This window comes from Anarhichas minor, unplaced genomic scaffold (genome assembly GCF_050575085.1).
Source record: "Anarhichas minor isolate MPS153535 unplaced genomic scaffold, ASM5057508v1 ptg000007l, whole genome shotgun sequence".
NCBI classification, from domain to species: Eukaryota; Metazoa; Chordata; class Actinopteri; order Perciformes; family Anarhichadidae; genus Anarhichas; species Anarhichas minor.
In genome coordinates this window covers 7,023,736-7,044,186 of record NW_027466453.1, presented here as the reverse complement: position 1 = coordinate 7,044,186, position 20,451 = coordinate 7,023,736, and the positions used below count along the sequence as shown (strand labels likewise).

At 39.7% G+C, this 20,451-nt stretch overlaps 1 protein-coding gene across 1 annotated transcript; it reads right to left on the bottom strand.

The window, feature by feature from the left end:
- Positions 1–579: 579 nt before the first annotated feature.
- Positions 580–19,769, bottom strand: LOC142942231 (interferon-induced very large GTPase 1-like). The gene is made up of 11 exons (XM_076084488.1): positions 19,702–19,769; positions 11,557–11,631; positions 9,660–9,768; positions 8,814–9,404; positions 8,013–8,047; positions 7,557–7,662; positions 7,345–7,428; positions 7,115–7,149; positions 6,568–6,673; positions 6,369–6,406; positions 580–6,278 (listed from the first exon to the last, which is right to left on the bottom strand). Exons 3-11 carry the CDS (start codon positions 9,727–9,729, stop codon positions 1,428–1,430), a joined length of 5,916 nt encoding a protein of 1,971 aa, XP_075940603.1. The 5' UTR covers positions 9,730–9,768; positions 11,557–11,631; positions 19,702–19,769; the 3' UTR covers positions 580–1,427.
- Positions 19,770–20,451: the final 682 nt, after the last annotated feature.

Below are 20,451 nucleotides of genomic sequence, written 5' to 3'. Positions count from 1 at the left end.
GAAATGAACACCTCCCGGTTCTATGCCTCTGCCAACCAGTCATGTTGCAGTTTACATCCATGTCTGTTTAAAATGTCTTCACTTCCATTATTTTATCTTATTAGACATTTGTGTGAAATTGTCATATTTAGCTTATGGATACTTGAGTTAAGGCCAAAAACGCATTTTGAGACCACCCATCAAAATCTGATCAGTTCATCCTTGTGTTCCTGGGATGTATACATTCATGATAAAGGACAGGACGTACAGACAACCCAAAAATATAATACCTCTGGCCATGACTGTGGCTGGTGTTGAAGCATAAAAACCTTGAAAAAATACACTACAGTATCAGAAATAAATGCACTGTAGTCTTTGGCAGGTGTCACTTTATCATAAACACTAAGAAACCTGGTATTTCAGTAGATATGAAGAAGTTATTTTTATTGTAACATGACAAGTCAACAGATTTATTCTCAATGACTTAAGTTGTTTAAATCTGTTTACATCACTCTTGGATGTCAGAATAGGATGCAGTAAGTTTCTAAATAAAAACAACAAAACTCAAACTTGTGTGGATATAATAACAGATTGGTTGAAAGGAGATAAACATAACACAACTTAACACTTCAATACTGATTAATGATTAATGAATAATTATGTGAAAACAAGTATCATGATTTTCAGCAGTGTCGTGGTTATATTGGCAAAATCACAGATTGAATAAAAACAACAAAACTCATACTTGTGGGGATATAATAACCGATCGGTCGAAGTGTGATAGAAATAACAAAACTTAACACTTTAAATACTTCATAATCATAAAGCATCCTTCACCAGTTATGTTTGAAATATTCTTTGAGAAGTTGTCATGGCAAACAGAAAACCTGATACTTCTTCAGGCTTTTACAGTTTCACAACAGTCACTCTTTGGTTCTACTTCACTTTGCAACATCTTCATTATGTTTTGGCAGCTACAAGCACATGAGCATCTCAACAAAACAATTCCCATAACAAAGCGTACGCCATGCAAAAATATAAACATACAATACTCATGACAGGATTTTCAGTTGCGATTTTAAGAAATGAATTATACAAGTTAACAAAGAAATATGTCTTCCATTAGTTATTGATAAAATGTCTCAACTCTTTCCTCAACTTTTACTTAATGAAAACAATTTTCATTTACAGAAATCCTCACAGACCAACTTTGTAGATGAGTCATTGACTTGAAATTAATATTAATATTTTGATGTTTGTGTGACTCACTAAATTCTCCATATTACTATTGTTCTTGTGCACTCTTTTGTTTTAAGTGTTAGTTTGCCCCGTCAATGGAGAGATAATCAAACGTCAATGAATGTTGTTTTATAGGAATCTGATTAATGAATAATCATGTGACAACAAGTATCATGGTTTTCAGCAGGGTTGTGGTTGTATTGGCTAAATCACAGTTTGAACATTTCATCCAAACTTTTAATAGCTTGTTTTTTAGAGTGTGTTTTCCACTCGCTGGGAATTTCACCATAGTTCTGGAATTTTAATCCATAGTGGTCTTCCAGTTCCTTCTCAAATCGACTCACAAACCATTTCCAATATTCCAGCTTGGACCCATCAGGGGTAATTGCCCAGTTAGCAAAATTTGGGCCAGCAGTTCGGTACTTTTTATAGGGAATGAGCACTTCGGAGTCTTGGTTAGGGTAGAACTTTTCATCACTTGCAATACTTGTTGTGCAGAACTCAATAGCCAGTTCCACAGAGTTTCTTACGTGGACTCCATTAACTGCCACAGATCGATGAAAAGGCACACTGTGGTCCTCTTTGTGATCCTTTATGGTGTTGGTGCAAACAGCTGCACAGAACGGACAAGTTACCCAGCAGCAGTTACACAGCTGTTCAATTAGGATTTGATCAGGCTCCATCCTGGATTCCTTGATCTTATCCAGTGAGAGGCGGCTCATTTCCTTTTTGACGGACACGAGACCTTTCTGTATCTCTTCTTTTAGAAAGTCAAAATTGTTTATGTCACGGAAGTTTTGACAACAAACTGTGCCGAATGCTAGCTCATCTTTTAGCAAACTGGAAAATTCCTCCACCCACATGTCTGGGTCTCCTTTGTGGGTTTTGACTTTCTCTGTTGTGTCATATAAAGCTTGACTAACAAGCGTATTAATGTCGTCAACATTTTTCTTGAGCATATTCAGTGCTTTCCGTCTTTGCTTTTTGAAGATGTATTTCTGTACTTCTTCTCTTATATATGTCTCTACTTGGTCTCTTGGGTGACGGATGTAGGTGATAAAACCATTAAAGTCCTCTTTCTCTGCGAGTGACTTCAACACATGCTTCTCCAAGTTCAACCTGTTCCCATTGAATGCTGGGAAATTGCACCTCATCTCTCCAGCGAGATCAATGGCAGTCTTGTTACAGACGGCCTCGACAGTGGAACTCTTCAGCTTGTCACAGATCAGTTGTCCAAGCACAACAGCAGATGAGCTTCCTTTGCAGAAGCTTCTGAAAACGTTGTGATATTGCATTTTCTTGCTTTCTACATAAGAGTGTGCATCATTGTTCCCTTTGAATGTCATGTGGGACTCTGAAAGCCATCTCTCTGCTCTGTGAAATACATACAGCAAGAGATCAACTGTGAACTCCTTCTTTAGAGCATATTTACTCTTTGATTCAAATTCTGTCACCTTTAGTTTTACATCGTTGGCCACTTCTTGCAAGTAAGTTAGACTGTAGCCTCTTGTAGCAACAGGTTTGCTCTTAATTGCGTCAAGGGACTGTTTTTCAACATCGTCAATGAGGGATCTGATCAGTTGATTTTCATCATGCGATACATCACTCTTTGATTTAATTTGTTGTGTCATAAATATTCTTTTAAAATACCCCCACAATGACAATGAATTACTTCCTTGCCCTTTTGTGTTTGTGTTGTCTCTGTTATCATCTTGAGATTGTTTGCTTGTGTCTGAGAAGTTGTGGTGCTTAATCAGAGATACATAATGAGCGTAATCACCAACCTTTGCTATTTTTTTGTATCTGCCACTGATTTTGGATTCATTTATGAGAGACCATTCAAAACCAAGCTCCTGGAGGACAGTTGATTGATCTTCTTCATAGTTGATGTCCTTAATAGGTTTTGTATCTGCAGTTAGTTCTGTAACCAAGCCACTCCAAACAGAGTTAAACTGCTTTTTAAGTTCCTCTTCATCGTTTGCCTTGTCCTTTAACTGATGAGCGAGTTCTTTGCTCTTTTGTAGCAGCTTGTTCTCAAACTCTGTCTTCTTATCATCAAGCTTTTTACAAGCATTTTTCTGCTGGATGACTTCATCCAGTTTTCTTTGAACTCCTCTCAATAGTTCATCATGAAACTCCTTGATTTTGCTTTCAAATCGGCCTCGCCACTGAACCAACATGTCTTTGTCTCTGTCATCATCAAAGTATGTTGCCATTGCATTTGTGATTTCTCCATAGATTTTATTCATTTTCTCATAAAGATAATTGAGCTCAACCGTGTCAAGTTTTCCATTTTGAATTTGTGTATGAAGCCCGTTCTCAATGGTCAACATGTTGCTCCTCAGGGTCCAGGTCCAGTTCCCATACTGGACCTCAAGTTTTCTGTACACTGCAATTTCAAGTGTGTTTTTAAAACTGAAAACAAATTGCTCGTTCATCAGGGCATTCCACAGGTCCTGAATTTTGCTTTTGAACTGCGAGAGAGTAATCCCAGCAGACTGTTTAGCTTTAGAGAGGATGATGGTCTTCAGCTCTTGGACACTCTCACTATAACCTGGATTTGGAGGAGCCATAGGTGGACTTCCCTCCCAAAGCTGGGCAAAGTATTTCACATCTTTCTGCACATCAAATGCAATGATGTCACTGAAGCACTCGGCATCACAAACCTCCTCTTTGGCTGCTAGTTGGGTCATCTTGTCCAGTTTTTCTTGCAGCCGTCTCTTTCCATCCATGTTTTTCTCTGTAGCTGCAATATCTGTAACATTCTGGTGAACAAACACACAACTTGGAGAAAGTTTAATTTTCTTCATCCTCATGAAAGCCTGAACAACAATCTGCAGAATATCTTGCATCTCCGCTGGATTCTCTCCAAAGATGTTGATCAGTGTCATGTTTCCCAGACCAACAACAAATGTTGCCAGTTCATTGTCGTGGTGAAGAGTGGCTTTACCTTCCAACTCAAGAGCACGCAGTCCTTCAGTGTCCACCACTAGTACATAGTCAAACTCAAAGTCTTTCTTGATCTCCTCTGACACTTCGACCAGCTGCATGAAGGCACCCTTGGTGCACCTGCCAGCACTCACTGCAAACTGTAACCCAAACATGGCATTCAGCATTGTTGATTTTCCGCTGCTTTGTACGCCCAACACTGACAAAACAAAGACTCTCTTGTCACCCAGTTTCTTGATGACTTCATCTAAAAGACCAGAGATCCATGTTAAAGGTACATGACCTGCGTCACCGTCCATCAGCTCCATTGGGTGTCCTGATATCATCAGCTCTGCAGCCAGCTCGGGGTATTTAGACCAGTCAGTCTGTCCCCTCTCTGGTTGTTTCTTCAGAGATGCATGAGCTTCATAGATCTGTCCCATTTCTCTGAAGATGTGCTCCAAGCCAAAAGTTGCTGACTGTAGTTGTGTTGATATTTCATCAAGCTCAGTTTGCTTTCTTTTTAGCAAATCAGTCTTGTCATGCTTGTTTTTCAAGTCCAAGACCTCAGCCCACTTTTCATCATATCTTTGGAGATTTGAAGGGAGATCATCTGTGGAGAGGGCATCTGTTAAGATCTGAGTCCATTTCAGAAAATACTCTTTGTCCGTTGTTGGCAAAGATGAGAGGCTTTCAATGAACAACTTCATTGGTTCACTGCAGGAAACTTTGAATTGATCTTCTCGTATTTGCATCAGTTTCCGTTGCTTTTTACATTTCTCACTCTCAATGTTTCCTTTGAGGTGATACAGGTCTTTGTTGATTTTGCACCATTCATGCCACAGTTGGCCTTGACAAGGGAGATATGTATCTTTGATCTTTGAAACATCCATCTCCTGAAGCAAGTCCACAATTTCCTTTGCAGCAGATTTTCCTTTTTGGCAGGCTTTGTCGTCTTCATCCACTTTGACCCCAGGAACTTCAGCCATGGATTCAAGCTGGAAGGATTCATGTGGTCCAGACAAAATCTTTCCAATGATTTTTTTCAGCTCTTCAGAAACATCTGAGTGGTTTTTGTTTTTTAATCCCATCTTGTGTTTTCCCTTTTTCTTTTCAACAGCATCATGATCGCTATCAGCAATGAGAATAATGAGAGGCTTTGTAGACTTGTGAAGGGCTGAGATCACTGCACTGTTTTTATCACCTTGTTCCAGAGTTGGTACAAGTACAACATTGACTGAAGATTTGTCAGTCAGTATGTCACGCTGTTTTACATTTGACAGAGCATCACCATGAAGATTACAGAAGGCAATGCAGTCAGTGAAGGCATCATTGGGTTTTCCAGCAGGGCAGTACCAGGCAATCTCCGCCACTCCATCCATCAGATGGCGAGACTTGGTACTACCTGGGCAGTTTCTGTGGAAGAAGGTTTTGTGACGGTCGTTGATCAAAGTGTTCATCAGCTCAGATTTAGACAGAGATGGTGAACCCAGGCGGAGAAATGACACCATGGGTGTCTCAGCTTTGCAGATGGGCATACTCTTCATGGTGACAATGTTTGAATTATCTTTAATTTCAGTTACCTTCCATGATTTTCTTATTTGTCTGAATGTCCACAGAGGACAGCCAATATCCATTGTTACCGGGTCAGGAACAAGCAAAGGTAAGGCGTACTGACATTGTGATAGCTTTGTGATCATGTTCTGCTTAAAAAAGCTGTCTGAGCAGTGAAATACTGCCATTTGAACATCCATTGGATGCACGTGAGTCTTGAGTTTTGATTTATCAAAGTTTACATTGGTGCTGTAAAAAGCATCAAAGTCATCATCGTCTGTATCATCAGTGACAAACTCTTCAACAGGGTTTGAGTGGCTCACCTCAGGAATGTTTTGTCTTACAGGAATATATCTGGCTCTATAGTCTAACATCATCAACCTCTGAATAAAAGTATGAGCTACATCTTTCTCAGATGTGTCATGGTCCTGTTTCACAGGTGGACCTACTTTAAAAAAATCTGCTGGTGTTAACTTCTGTTGCTGTTTGTCTTGAAGCTGAAGTCTGTCAAGCAGTGCTTCAGTTTCTCTTTGATATTGTTTCTTCATGTTGATCTCCTCAGAAAACTCCACTGACTTCTGTAAATAAGTAAATTAGCACATATTGAATGTAGAAAAGTATAATCACATTGGGAAATAAAATAAAATATAAAACTTGGAGTTTCTTACCTTATCCACGTTTCCACTCATATCCACATTAAAGGTACCTGCCATAGAATAATGGACTGAATCATAAGATAATCAAGCATAAGACAAGCAATGCACTTTAAAACTAATATGTTTTTCTCTGTATTGATAATGTTCACTGTAAGCAATTTTTTACATTATTGACCTTTTCCTGTAATGGTACTATTCATTAAAATATTACCTTTCTCAGTGGCAGTAGATTGTACAGGCCTGATTTCAGATTCTCCTCCCACAGTTGTGTTGCCATCATTCTGTTCAACATCAGCGGGTCGTTTCACTGGATCACACTAAGAAAACAAATAATTTAATTTAAGATCAGTTAACCACCTTTCTAGTGAATCGTCACCTCAACGTTGTGGAGGGTTTGTGGGCCCCAATGACAACAATGACTTTGAGGGCACAAAAAAGGCGATATGTATGACCCTGTAGCAGTTAGAAAAATGGAGAGATGATGGATCAGTTAACCAGGTTAGATCCATTGAATTAAGAACATGAAGATCAACAACACACTAGTAGACCAATTCAGAGAACAACTCCAAAATAAAAGCAAGGCTAAACAATATGCACTAAATGCACTAAATGCAAGCAGGTTTGTAGGGGGTTTGTAGAGTAGAACTCTGTTCAAGTCTAAACTACAAATGCAAACAACTCTAATCTTCAGCTAAAACTTGACTCTAAAATATAGGTGTCAATAATAAATAACAATTATGACAAAATCTCACATTTACCTCTGTTTTAGCTGCACTCTCCTCCAGCTCATCTTCTGCAGGGTAAAGTAACAGAAAGCAGAATCAAAGATAAAACAAATTGTTTTGGGTCACTTAACCATTCCAAGATGGTTCATTGTTCAACATGATGGATGTCCTCTACACCAAATAGACTTAATGTGTTTTATTTTAATTATCCAGATTTTGCAGGAATGCAATACAGCATTATAAGAAAATAAATCATTTCTCACGCTCTTTGGTAACTGGTGAAACAGTCTGAGATGTTGGACTTGTGTCCTTCACTTTGTTGACCTCCTTATCTTCATCAGGCTCTCCTGTTGAAGGGTCCAAGCCAACACATTTCAGAGGAAGTTATTTCCTTATTCTATTGACACCACTAAATATTCATTATTATTTTACTGTAAAAAATCTATGTTACAATAAAGAATATTATTATTGTTACCTTTATTGGTTGCAGATGATGATACAGAATTGATTTCAGACTCTCCTCCCACTCTTATGCTGTCATCATACTTGTCTGAGTGTTTCGCACCATTCACTGGATCATTCTAATAAAACAGACGATTTTATATGATATTTAGTTAACCAGGTTCAAACCATTGGGATTAAGAACATGAAGATCACAAATACTCAGTGGTACACCAATTCAGAGTACAACAAAACTTAAAATAAAAGGGAAAACAATAAGCACAGACTAAATGCAATCATGTTTGTAGTTTAGTGAGAAAAAAGTAAACTCTTCTGCAAGTGTTGTCAACTGATCCTTATGTCCAACCAGATGGTTGATTGAGTCAAACTCTAACTAACTAACAACATCATTTTAGAAAAACAGGTAGCGTTAAAATGAAATGCTCCTGTAAGACAATGACTACTGAGGACCAAAAGATCTCACATTTACCTGTGTTTTAGCTGCGCTCTCCTCCAGCTCATCTTCTGCAGGGTAAAGTAACAGGAAGCAGAATCAAAGATAAAACTAATTGTTTTGAGGTCACTTAACCATTCCAAGTTAATAAGATTTATCTGCAAACGTTCAATGTAAATATTGAAAAGGGCATTGTTTAAGATAATGGATGTCCTCTACATACTACTAACAACTAACGGATTAAAATGACTATATATATCTGACACTAGTGTTACAAACACCACATGAAAATCTTGATTCTCAAAATACTGTGTACAAATCTCTAATCTGTTTCTACAACAGTTAGGTTGCTTTCATAAAGAAGTTAAATGTAAAATATATGTATCTTCAAATTATTCAGTGATGCTTTAGTTTAGACTGATCATAAAGGATTAAAGTGCTTTTCTAATGATCTTCATAACTCTTACTTATCAGTAAGTTGTTAACCAACAAAACACATGTACACTACAGAAAAAAAATCACATAATTTGCATTTCTTTATTTTGAGCTGCCTGCTACGGCTGAAAATAATACCATGAGAGCTGTGAAAGTGAATCAAATTAGTGAAATTGAAAGACACACAACTGTGAAATAAAACTCAGTGTAAAAACTCAGTCAAGCAAAATGGAGCTGCAGATTCAGGTGATAATTCTTTGTAGGTTCTTCACTATGAGGACCACTTTCACATTGTAACATTGTTTTCAAAGTCATTTTAATCCGTTAGTTGTTAGTTCTGTCCACATTGTCTTCATGAAGCAGTGTCGGTGTAATTCATAAACGCCAACATTAAAATCTCACCTGTTTGACTTTGTTGAAACAATGAGGACTCCAGCCTTTCTTCTTTGTGCTCCAGCTGTTCTTTCTGCACTTTATTTCCATCACACATCAGTCCACTGTGGCAGTGGGGAGCATTTTCACAGACCATGGCATCTATTTTTTCCAGCAGAGCTATTATCTCTCCTTCATCCATCATACTTCTTCTACATGTGTGGTATCTTTTTTCAACAAAACTGCTGTTGGCTTTCAGGTCTGTCAGTGCACTTTCACATTTATCATCTGACTCATGAGTCACAACTGTCATCACATAAGCCATTAATGCTTTCCCAAAAGTTGTTTCTAACCACTGCACTCCTGAACTGTAATGGCTGTTATGCAGGCCATTTGGTAACAGCATGACAAAGGCATGAATTTCTTCATTTAATGGGAATTCATCAATGTTTGGTAGACCAAGCATGTTAATGACAGAGATGTGCCGACCACACAAATCATACAGTTTGGTTGAAAAGTGTTCCACATTTCTTTGCTCGTCATGGTCAATTAAGATGTTTTTTGAACCAATCTCAATGGAATTTGTTTCACCAATTAACACCAGTGTGAGATCAGGTTTCACTGAAACAAAATAAACAGAGAATAACAATAAATAATCACTATGTAATACTGCAGTAATCGCTGAAACAGCATTGTCAAAAGTTATACAGAGTTTGCAGAAATGCAATTACAGAATAAAAGGTAATCAACTAATTCTCATTTTCACATGATTCATTTGATACATTTTAATATTTTCTTACAGCTTCTGAAACTCAACTGAAATATAATCTATAAAATCTATGTAACTGTACAATCAAATCTAGTTTAAAATATTACCTGTCTCATTGGCTGCAGATGGGACAGACTCTCGTCCTCCTGCTGCCTTGTTATAGTCGTCTTCCTCCATCTTATCTGCTCTTCATCTTTACAGAGTCATGTTGTAGGCCTATGACAAAGTCATTGAGACAAGTAAAACAAACTATTTCTGCAAACGCACATCACCATTAGAGTTGATTGAGCAAATTATTTAATAAGATAAATGATAGAATCACAGATAACATTTTCTGCATGAATTTATGATGAAAATGTCTTTATGTATAACCGTGCAAAATTCAGGCACCAGTTGACAAGATATAATGGAATATAAAGCATAAGGCTCTCAAGGAATCTGTACTGCTTTAGAAAAAGTACAGTAGATCAACTTCTCTCATTTAATGATATCCCTGCTGAGTAAACAGACACGTCCTCTTTGGTGTCCTTTGGGGAAGTAACCTCTTTAAATGAAGCCTAGCCTACACGTGGCATCTATTCACAAACATGATAAATACATTAACTTTAATTTATCATAAACCACTGCCCATATTTGTGCTTAGTCCAAAATATAGATTCATAAATTAATTCAATTCAATTTCAATTCAATTTATCGTTGTATAGCCCAAAATCACAAATTACAAATTAGCCTCAGAGGGCTTTACAATATGTACACATTTGACAATGTACAATATTTACAATATGTACACATTTGACATCCTCTTGTCCCGGAACCCTCACATCGGAACAGGAAAAACTCCCCCAAAAAACCCCTTTAACTGGTAGAAAAGAGGAAGAAACCTGAGGGAGAGCAACAGAGGAGGGATCCCTCTCCCAGGATGGACAGAAGTGCAATAGATGTCATGTGTACAACAGGATAACTGAATTACAACACATTCAATGTAATTCAGCACAAATTACTGTTCTGTTCCTTAATCTTAAATAACGTAAACTAAACAGCATGCGATCCTTTACTTTGAAATCCAGGCCGGAAGTATTCCTTATAGGGATTTGCGGTAGTTTTTGAGTGGGCGAATATGTAATACTTTACATATGAAACTTCATTTTGATTCAGTTAATTTCCCTGAATGATTCTGAAAATGTCTGTAACTTCTTCTTGTGAGACTGTATTGTAAAGTGACTTTGGTTACTTCCAGCGATTCTGCAACAGTTCCTCAGAGCTGCTCCATAACAAACGTTATATCGATCGCACACTCCGAACACAGGTGCGGCTACTTTGACCACGGAAACGCGGAAAAACTGACGCTGAGATAAAACACTTCTGATCAGATCTATCTCACCATCTTATGTGGCTTATGAAACATGCAAGTGTTAAACTTCGCCACCTCCGATTAAGTTAATCTCAAAGCTGTTTCCCAAAGCTTTCCAGAAGCACACGCAGAGACACGGTACAGGTGAGAGGAGCGCACCGGAATAGCGCACCGCTCCAGAGAAAACTAAAGAACTCCTGCGCGTCACAGAAAAAAGTCTCGTCTAAAAGAAGCTTCAGGTGACGGTGGTAAAAAGTTAAATTACAGTTAAATTACAAAATTGTAAAAAAAATATCTGCATTCGAAGGAACTAACTGACATTAAAAAACAATCTAATGTTTTAGATTTAGGGTTATAGGGTTTTAATGAGAGTTGGGGTTAGACATTTAGTTGTTATGGTTAAGGGTAGGGGTAGGGAATGCATTATGTCAATGAGGGTCCAAAATTGAGTAGAAAGACAAGTGTGTGTGTGTGTGTGTGTGTGTGTGTGTAAGCACTCGTAATAAACCATCTTCCACACAATTCAAAGCAGCAAAGACGTATCGAGAAATAACACAATATCAAACTTTAGTTGTTTGAAAAGCTTAATGTCTGTTGTACAAACCGTACATGCTCAGATTTGACACATAAACAGTATGTTGTACGAAACTCACCGTTTCGTCTGTGTCTCCTTTCTGACGATTGGTCTGTGGAAATGTGGGTTTGCAGGAAAACTCGTTGTCCTCTCCCTTCATATAGAGAGATCAGAACAGAAACTGTTGAATTCTAGATCAGCCCTCACAAACTCCTCCCACCTGTTCATAACAGATCTGATGTGAGTTATAAGGAGCTGAGAAACTCTGCATGCACATTACTTGTAAATCAGTAATGACAAAACTGTAACTGACGTATAGAGGAAAACGAAGATGGGCATTAAAGGTCACACTAAACATTACCAAGCCCATGCTGGTTATACTGAACACTTGTTACTTGCAGAGCAACATCTGCAACAGGAGTTCACATATTATTTTCAAATAAAGTATGCCATCTATCTGGAGATCCTTATATATTTTCACACATAAGAAGAGGTTAGTCCAAAGAAGGACAGAGGCATTGATTCAGTCTTAATTTTTCAGTTTTGATTTAAACTGATCCTGATGACAGTTTTAAGGTAAAGCTTCAGACTGAAAGCTTGAGGCTTGATCATTTATTTTGCTCTCTTTTGGAGAGACCTTTACTCTTAATTAAATGCTGCAACAGTGCAGTAAATGCATGAACTCCAGATTACCCAATAGATTCTCTCATCATTAGTCTTTATTTATCTGGAACTCTATAGCTCTAAATAACGAAGGTAGATTTGACACCTTGTCCAAGGCATTGGAGAAAGTTAGGATTGTGAAATAATGATTGTGACTGTACACATATTTGCACATCATCATTAAGATATACTCTATATTGAGTTTTGGTAGATTCCTTATGACTCATGCTGATAGGTGGATGTGTGCTTTAGTTCTGCTCTTCTTTGGCTTTACCCATGTGTCAGTTTAGGGAAATTGAGACAAAAACACTGAAAATAAACACAGACCATGGTGGTGTATATCGCTAGCCACATCTGCAATATTGTCACCTGTTGGCTGTTTGTTCTGGAGCTAGTGTTTTTGCAGTTTTAGCTAGCTATCTCCCGCCAGCTAACTATATAGCTTTTTTGGTAATTATTTCTATGCGGGATAAAGCTAGCTAGCTATCTACCAGGAGATTTGTTTTTAGCAATGCTAGCTACCCAGGCAAAAACAAGATGGCAGTCATTCAATGCTACTTCGGTTACGAGGTCGTGGACCCAACCGCTCATGAAATACTTGTAAACCTTTAGACCAGAGGTGCCAAAGTCATTTTCACCCCGGGCCACATCAGCATCTTATAATTAGATATTAAAAGTCATAATTATGACTTTCTATCTCATAATTTCGTCCATGGGGATATTTTTATTATCAAGTCTAACTTTTCATCATTTTTTTTTTTGCTGGCGGATTCGTGGGCCACATAATTTAGACCAGAGGTGCCAAAGTCATTTTCACCCCGGGCCACATCAGCATTATGGCTGCCCTCAAAGGGACGGTTGTAACTGTAAGACTGTATAAATGTAACTACTCCCTAACATATTGTTTAAATCCCTTTTAATTTAGGGTTAAGAAACCCACATTACTCTATCAAAGATTTAAAGAAAATAAGTTATCACATTAACTTTGTTCAAAGCTATTTTCGTCTTCTCTGCATCACTCATGTCCCTCCCCGTCGTCGTGCCGTGCATAGCAGCTACATCCAAGAGCTCTGCCGTCACGCCTCTTATGAACATTAATAGGTGCGCTGCATCCGTGTTGTCTGTGCTTTCATCAACAACTAATGAAGAAGACAAGTAACTGCTCGTCTCTTCAGTTAGCTGTGTTGTCAGATTGCCTGCTAGTTCCTGAACTCGGTCTGCGATGGTGTTTCTTCACAAACTGACATTTCTGTACCTGGTCGGGGCACACATACCTGCTCACATACTTTACCATGCACTGCTTCAATGTACCCTCTAAAAAACACTTTGCTGCATCATTTTTGGCTGTAACTTTTATAAATATATTCTGCTGCGATTGCAGTCTGCCTTTTAATTTCTTCACAAACTGACATTTTTAAAAGTCTGTATCTGGTCGGGGCACACCTGCTCACATACCTTTAGCATGCACTGCTTCAATGCACCCTCTGAAAACCCTTTTTTTTGGCTGTAACTTCTGCCTTTTAATTCTTGGACACTTTTATGTTTTTCTTGGAGGCTCCATGTTTGGTGTCAAAATGCCGACATAAATTGTATTCCTTCATCACCGACATAACACAGAAGACAGACCGTTTTTTCTCCTTGAAGCACAAACATGTATTCGCTAGTTAAACGCCGATGTGGATAAACTGCTGTCTAGCAGCAGGATGCCGTCATTTTGGCGGGTCACAAAGTTGACATGCATTGTGGGAGATGTAGTTTATGGTCACTGTACACTATAAAGCAGCATAGACTTTAATTTTAAGACAATCATATGCCTTTCATATGGAAGCCCATTTCCGGCAGCAAAAAAGAATTACAAAAAAAGATGGAAAGTTAGACTTGATAACAAAAATATGGCACTTTTGGTGCATCCATCTGTAACCATGACACTGACAAGATGTTTCCACATCAGTTTTATTCTTTCGCCAGAGCTGCTTCTTGCTGAAAATCCTTTCAAGGGTGCGTTTTCTTAGTACAATCCCACGTGAAACAGCAAGTAATTGAAGTATTTCATCTGTTGTAAGCCACGTTTAAAGTAGTCTTCAATGTACTCACAATACATTTCTATGTCAAATGTAGGCTAACCTATGAAGAGCTGCTTCTATGACTGTTGTGTTTAAGTATCTTATAATTCGATATTAAAAGTCATAATTATGACTTTCTATCTCATAATTTCGTCCATGGATATATTTTTATTATCAAGTCTAACTTTTCATAATTTTTTTTTTTTTGCTGGCGGATTCGTGGGCCACATTAACTGACGTGGCGGGCCTTGAGTTTGACACATGTGCTTTTAGACTCTTGTATGCCTTCATCTGGCGTACCACCACGGTCTGTGTTGTTCTAGCTATGTAGTTAGCAAAATGACTCCACTCTTCCAGACTTTAGACGGAGGTTTTTGATCTACTGTCTGTCGCCGTTTTTCTGTGAGTTTTGAAAAAGTCTCGCCTTTGTGTACAACTATTTTCGGGACTCAAAAGTAGCACTTGTTTTAATTTAATTTTAACAGTGGGCCTGTTACTGCTGGAAGACGTTGCGATATATACGCCAACATTACCAGTAGTAAGAAGTATCATTGAGCTTCATTTGAGACATCGCTTCTCTCATTTCTGCATTTGAGATTCATACTCTCAGCTATCGCTTCATAGAGACACATCGTGCTCACCATGGTGATTGGGGCACCAGGGTGAATGGGCAGACTAGATCTTAAGACTGGGAGTGGATTGTCTACAAAACCATCTGTCAAAGCCCTGCTTCCAAGGTAAGAAACGTGAGTCAAATTACCAAAATATTGTTATCATCAGAGAGTAAAGACTCTGTCGAACGTGTTGATATAATTTTTATGTTTGTGGTGTTTAAAATGTGACCATGAGGGCACTTAAAAATGTGGAGTAATGTCCAATATGTCGCTCCTCTTATCTCTGTATTTGAGGTGACACTTGTGCATGTCTGCGTGTGTCACTGGTTGCCATGTTGATTGGAGCACCTGGGTGGAGAGGCAGACTAATTAAGAAAGGTTAGAGTAGACAAACTACTGTAGAAATGGTATTTACAGGCATAAAACGTATAAGTATTATGTGTGTGCTCATTTGCAATAGTGTTGCGTGTGTCATAGAGCAAAGGTTTGAATCTCCAGGTGAGGCACGCACGCGCTTCCCGTACAAAGAAGAAGCTCTGACACACAGGTGGTTTAGCTTAAACTCGTAACTAGATGTGTTGTGAAGCAGGTTAGTCCGTGAGATATTATGTAGCAACAACAGGTGGAAAGCAGGAACAGCTTCTTCGCTATCCCTGAGAACGACTGGACTCCCACACACACAGTGGCCCCAACCCTGGCGTGTGAGTGTGTGAAGATAACTCGTCCCTGTGCAGGACAAGGTCAACTCCTCATGAGAATGAATGAAGAAACAGGGAAATGATTAGGCGGGGCTCACAAAACACCGAGAGGAGAGATGCGTGGACCGAGCCCTGACTTTCTGTCTGTTGCTTGGGATACTTAATCAATTCTTGTGTTTTGTGAAACCATAGATCTATGTTTTTTATGCTTTGATGCTTGACTTATTAAATTGTTAATACTTATAGATCGTCTACCGTCTTCTGTTCATCGAATGTAATTCCAATCAAAACGATCTGCGCGGGGTCCTTCTGAAGGTGTAGTCTTTTGGAGTCAGATTATACGGTGGGCTTTTTGTCCGAGGGTAAATCCCCAACAGTTTGGTGACCCCGACGTGATTGGTTATCGATGAGCAAGTTTTTATTTTTGAGGTGACGATCTTTTCGACCCACGGCTCCGGGACCAGCGGCTTCGTTCGTAACATCTGGCGCCATCTACAACTGTAAGGTAAGCAGAACCTGTTGTCATATGACCAAATACTGCTGATTGAAAACACGAAATTTAGTGATGTTACGTTACGATGTCTGAAAAGTCCTGGTAAACCGATAAAAAGTGTAAGCATCATTGAAAGACCTCTGGGAGGCCGGGTTAGAGTCCCGAGACGGGGTTGGAGTCCCACGTCTAGACGGGGTTAGAGTCCCGCGTCCAATTGTCCGGGTTAGAGTCCCGAGGCGGGGTTGGAGTCCCACGCTAAATAAGACCTCAGGGAGGCCGGGTTAGAGTCCCGCAATGTGATAAAACTGTATTGATAAAACTGTATGAAATAAACTGTACTTGTGAATGACTGGATCTAACAGAAACTAAGAATTGAGGTGGAAAATACTTGACTAGTGTATCTAACTCACTGTGTAGACTAACAGGGGTGCTCAGATCAGTGACTCGGGTGTATTCCATACACACTGATTGTTTGCGCCCTGAAAGTCGAATTCCGGTGATTTCCTAACTGAGTATCAACTATCACAAGTCAAAGTTTGGATCACGTAGATATTGTGTGAATAATTCTGTGTATAGGGATAACAATAGTTTGATAAAACATAATGGCAAATTTTGGACAGATATATGCCGCAGCAGTACAGCATAATGAGAGACAAGAGAATCAAGAAAAATTAAAAAAGGAGTTGTTAAAACTAAAAGAAGATTATCAGAAAGAAGGCTTGTTCCCAGGGGACGAAGCCACAGATTACAACATGGGCGTGTGGAATAAACTGTAGGAGCAATCAAAAGAGCGCACAGAGCAGGCAGATAAAGATCACAAAGACAATCAATGCGTAGTTAAACGTAAAACCAATAACGCTCTGGCCGATGCACAAAATAAACACTGGATTTTTGCCAGAGGACTGAACTCGTTCAACACAGCTCATGAGAATCACAAAGCTAGAAAAAAAAAAACAGGAGATAAGAAAGAACAAAGAGGGAGTGAAGGCGCCACTGGCCCCCACCTCTCCTCCTCAGTTGTATCAGAGTTACAGATGCTCGACAGACCTCCGTACACACACAAACCCATACAAGCTCCTCAGCTCTAGAAAACAGTAACATAAACATAAGACAAAACACGACGTTAATTATCAACTTCCATTGGTTCAGGGGCCTACAGGGATAAGACCACACTACCAACCCTGGGGAATGGCAGACATGCAGATGTTGGAGCAAAAGCTGCCAGAGCTAACATGTGGGGGCAGTGCGTGGATTAGGACCTTTGAGGGCCGCACAACAGGTTACAATTTGTCATTGGGAGATTTGAGGGCCATTTTTGCCGCGTGTACTTCTCCACGAGTGACATTGATAGGGGAGCAGCCACACTGGCTCTCCCTGGCGAGACATCGTTCGCTACATGTCGCACCTTGTGGTGGCAGCAAGTGAGAGACCTGTATCCAGGTCAACAAGGGGCTAGTGCTCTTCTCAAATTTCAGTGTACATCAGGAGAAACTCCTGACCAATCCTGCAGCAGAATTGTGACCGAGTGGACCAAAACGACTGGTACCGCTCCTGATAACAATCCAGGTACGCGCATGATGTTTAAAGCAGCTGTACTGAGAGGTGCCGATCCTAGTGTAAAAGCTAAAATGGACGACCTGGTTGAATCAGACCAGCTTTTTGTCCCTCCCTGGTTGGCACATGTCAAACATCACATGTCCCGTGTTCAGGCGCAGAAACAGGAGACAGAGGAAGAGCTTAAACTACTTCAAGTCCGTCTCTTAAAAGGCGCAGATCCGTGATGCTGATTCAGCACAAAATGGGCTTATCCCTCTATTGGCAAAACAAGCACATGGGGTTACGCATAGTGGAAGAAAACAATCATTGACAAACATGGAGCTACATTGGTGGCATCCCTATCTAAAAGCAATGGTAGAGCAATATGTAATTGATTGTAAAATATGTAATGAACATAATGCTAAACCAACAGTGAAACCAACCATGGGCAGCGATCCAGTTCCTACAGCGCCATGGCAAGAAATAATGATCGATTATACAGACATGGGACAAGAACAGAGAGTTGGGGGTCACAGGTTCATGTTAGTAATAGTCGACTGTTTCTCTAAGTGGGTGGAGGCAGTCCCCACTAAAAAAAAAAGAGGACGCCGCGTCAGTGATAAAATATTTGGTAAATCAACATATCCCTAGGCTTGGACTCCCTATGAGGATAAGATCGGATAATGGTACACATTTTTCAAGCAAGGACCTAAAAAAGGTAGAGGCTGTGTTAAACATAACGCACTCTTACGGTTCAGTGTATCACCCGCAGTCCCAGGGGAAGGTGGAGAGAGCAAACAGAACTCTCAAGGACAAATTGTCAAAAGCCTGCAGAGAAACCGGCCTCAATTGGGTGGAGACATTACCACATGTACTAATGAGCATTACATCATCAATAAACAGCAGTACAGGTTTCTCTCCCCATGAATTATTAACAGGAAGAAGGATGCCAGGACCGGCATCCAGTGGCCCTCTGAAGGAGCCTGTAGAGCTATCATGTATAGAGGGTAAAGTATACTATTATGCACTAACAACATTGGTAGCTTCCCTCTCTCAACAGGCGCAGAACCTGCAGAGGCAAGCCAAGGATCGGGCTCCCCCAGCGGAACCGGTGAAAGAAGGAGAGTGGGTTTGGTTAAAAGTCATTAAAAGAAAATGGACTGAACCAAGGTGGACATGACCTTACAAAATAGAGGCTGCCACCACACATTCAGTAAGACTTGAGAAAAAAGGATCAAACTGGTATCATCAGACTCAGCGTGCCAAGGCACAAGATCCGACAAGATCTCTGGCAGCGATGAGAGCCAACTTGCAGGCACTGCCAGCAGCTGGACTGAATGACAACTAAAAAATTAGATTTGCACCGACTGGCAAAAAGACAAAAAAGCTCTGTGCCACGGGGAACTTTGATTTGAACACCCATATAAACGTAACAAAACCAGGCCCTCTCCCAGGAGAGGTTATCACTGCCTATTGTGTTTTATTCTCTTTTGTTTTATCTGTTGCAATAGCCCTCCCTTTCGTGCTCCGTCTACTGTGCGTTGGCAAGACGCCCAGATGTGTGTGCGCAACTGAAAGTATCGATAATAGTCAACAGCCCTCCTCTTCTTGTGGAATAAAATGACCAGAACATTACGAGGCACTTATACACAGGATATATCAGGACCAAACAATTCAGTAAAAACCAACCAGCCTTTATCATCAGAAGCTGTTTTAGTGAAAGTCCGACTGCCCTGACTCATGATTTACACTAAACCATGTGACTTCAAGGAAAATGGTGTAAAGGTTTATCGCATGCTGAGGATGTTTCTGGTTTCAACCAAAAACAGTGAAGCACAAACCACTGTCAACACTGAACACTGCTGCAACAAAACGGTTCATGTTAATTGACAAAGGACAGCTCTATATCATGATATTCTGTATGCATGCTAGTTTTAAATCAGAAACAACAAAAGTAAAAGTAACATAGCTTCCCCCCCCCCCAAACCATGTGATTTAGAAGAAAACGTTAAGGAGCACTATAATTTGTAAAATAATGAAAATAATTGTAAAACAATATTTAATGAGGCCCAATGTCTGTTAGAAAACATACGAGCTCATTAGAAGTGTACACAAAAACACTACATTTGTATAAACTATTGTTCTGTGTCACCTTACCTCTGCCTGGTCTGTGAAGATGTGGATGTCGTGTCAGTAAGCCTTCCAGTCCACACCATACTGTATATAAAGAGATCAGAAGCCTGTTGAATTCTAGGTTTGCCCCTCACAAGCCCCTCCCACCTCCCAGACTGTGGCTAAGCGGAGAGCAGAGCGATACTTCAATCAGAGGACCGGCTCTGGCTCCGCTATAGTTGCATGTCGATGTGTCCTTGAGCAAGACACTTAAACCTAAAAATTGCTCCCGTAGCTGTGCCTACGGTGTAGAAATGTGATAGAATCTGAATTGTAAGTCGCTTTGGATAAAAGCGTCTGCTAAATGACTAATGTAACGTATCAACAAATATGATGTCATGTGATAGACAGCTGTGAACTCTGCATGCACTTTAATGGTTAATCAGTGATGAGAAATGTCAAACTAGTCCGACTCCCCCAGCTCATGATTTACACTAAACCACGTGACTTCGAGGAAAATGATGTAACGGTTTTTAGCGGGCTGAGGATGTTTCTGGTTTCAACCAAAAACAGTGAAGCACAAACCACTGTCAACACTGAACACTGCTGCAACAAAACGGTTCATGTTAATTGACAGAGGACAGCTCTATATCATGACATTCTGTATGCATGCTAGTTCTAAATCAGAAACAACAAAAGTGAAAGTGAAAGTAAGATAACTCCTTTCCCCTAAACCATGTGACTGAGAGGAAAACATTAAGGAGACTTACAGGCAGTGGCGGCTGGTGGAAAATG

Excerpts from the sequence above, each read along its gene's own strand:
- LOC142942231 (XM_076084488.1), bottom strand. The coding sequence starts at position 9,729 with ATGGAGGAAGACGACTATAACAAGGCAGCAGGAGGACGAGAGTCTGTC. Across the intron at positions 9,405-9,659 it reads ATCTGCAGCCAATGAGACAG|TGAAACCTGATCTCACACTG; the intron begins GTAATATTTTAA and ends ATTTTGTTTCAG. Across the intron at positions 6,674-7,114 it reads AGAGTGCAGCTAAAACAGAG|TGTGATCCAGTGAAACGACC; the intron begins GTAAATGTGAGA and ends TTGTTTTCTTAG.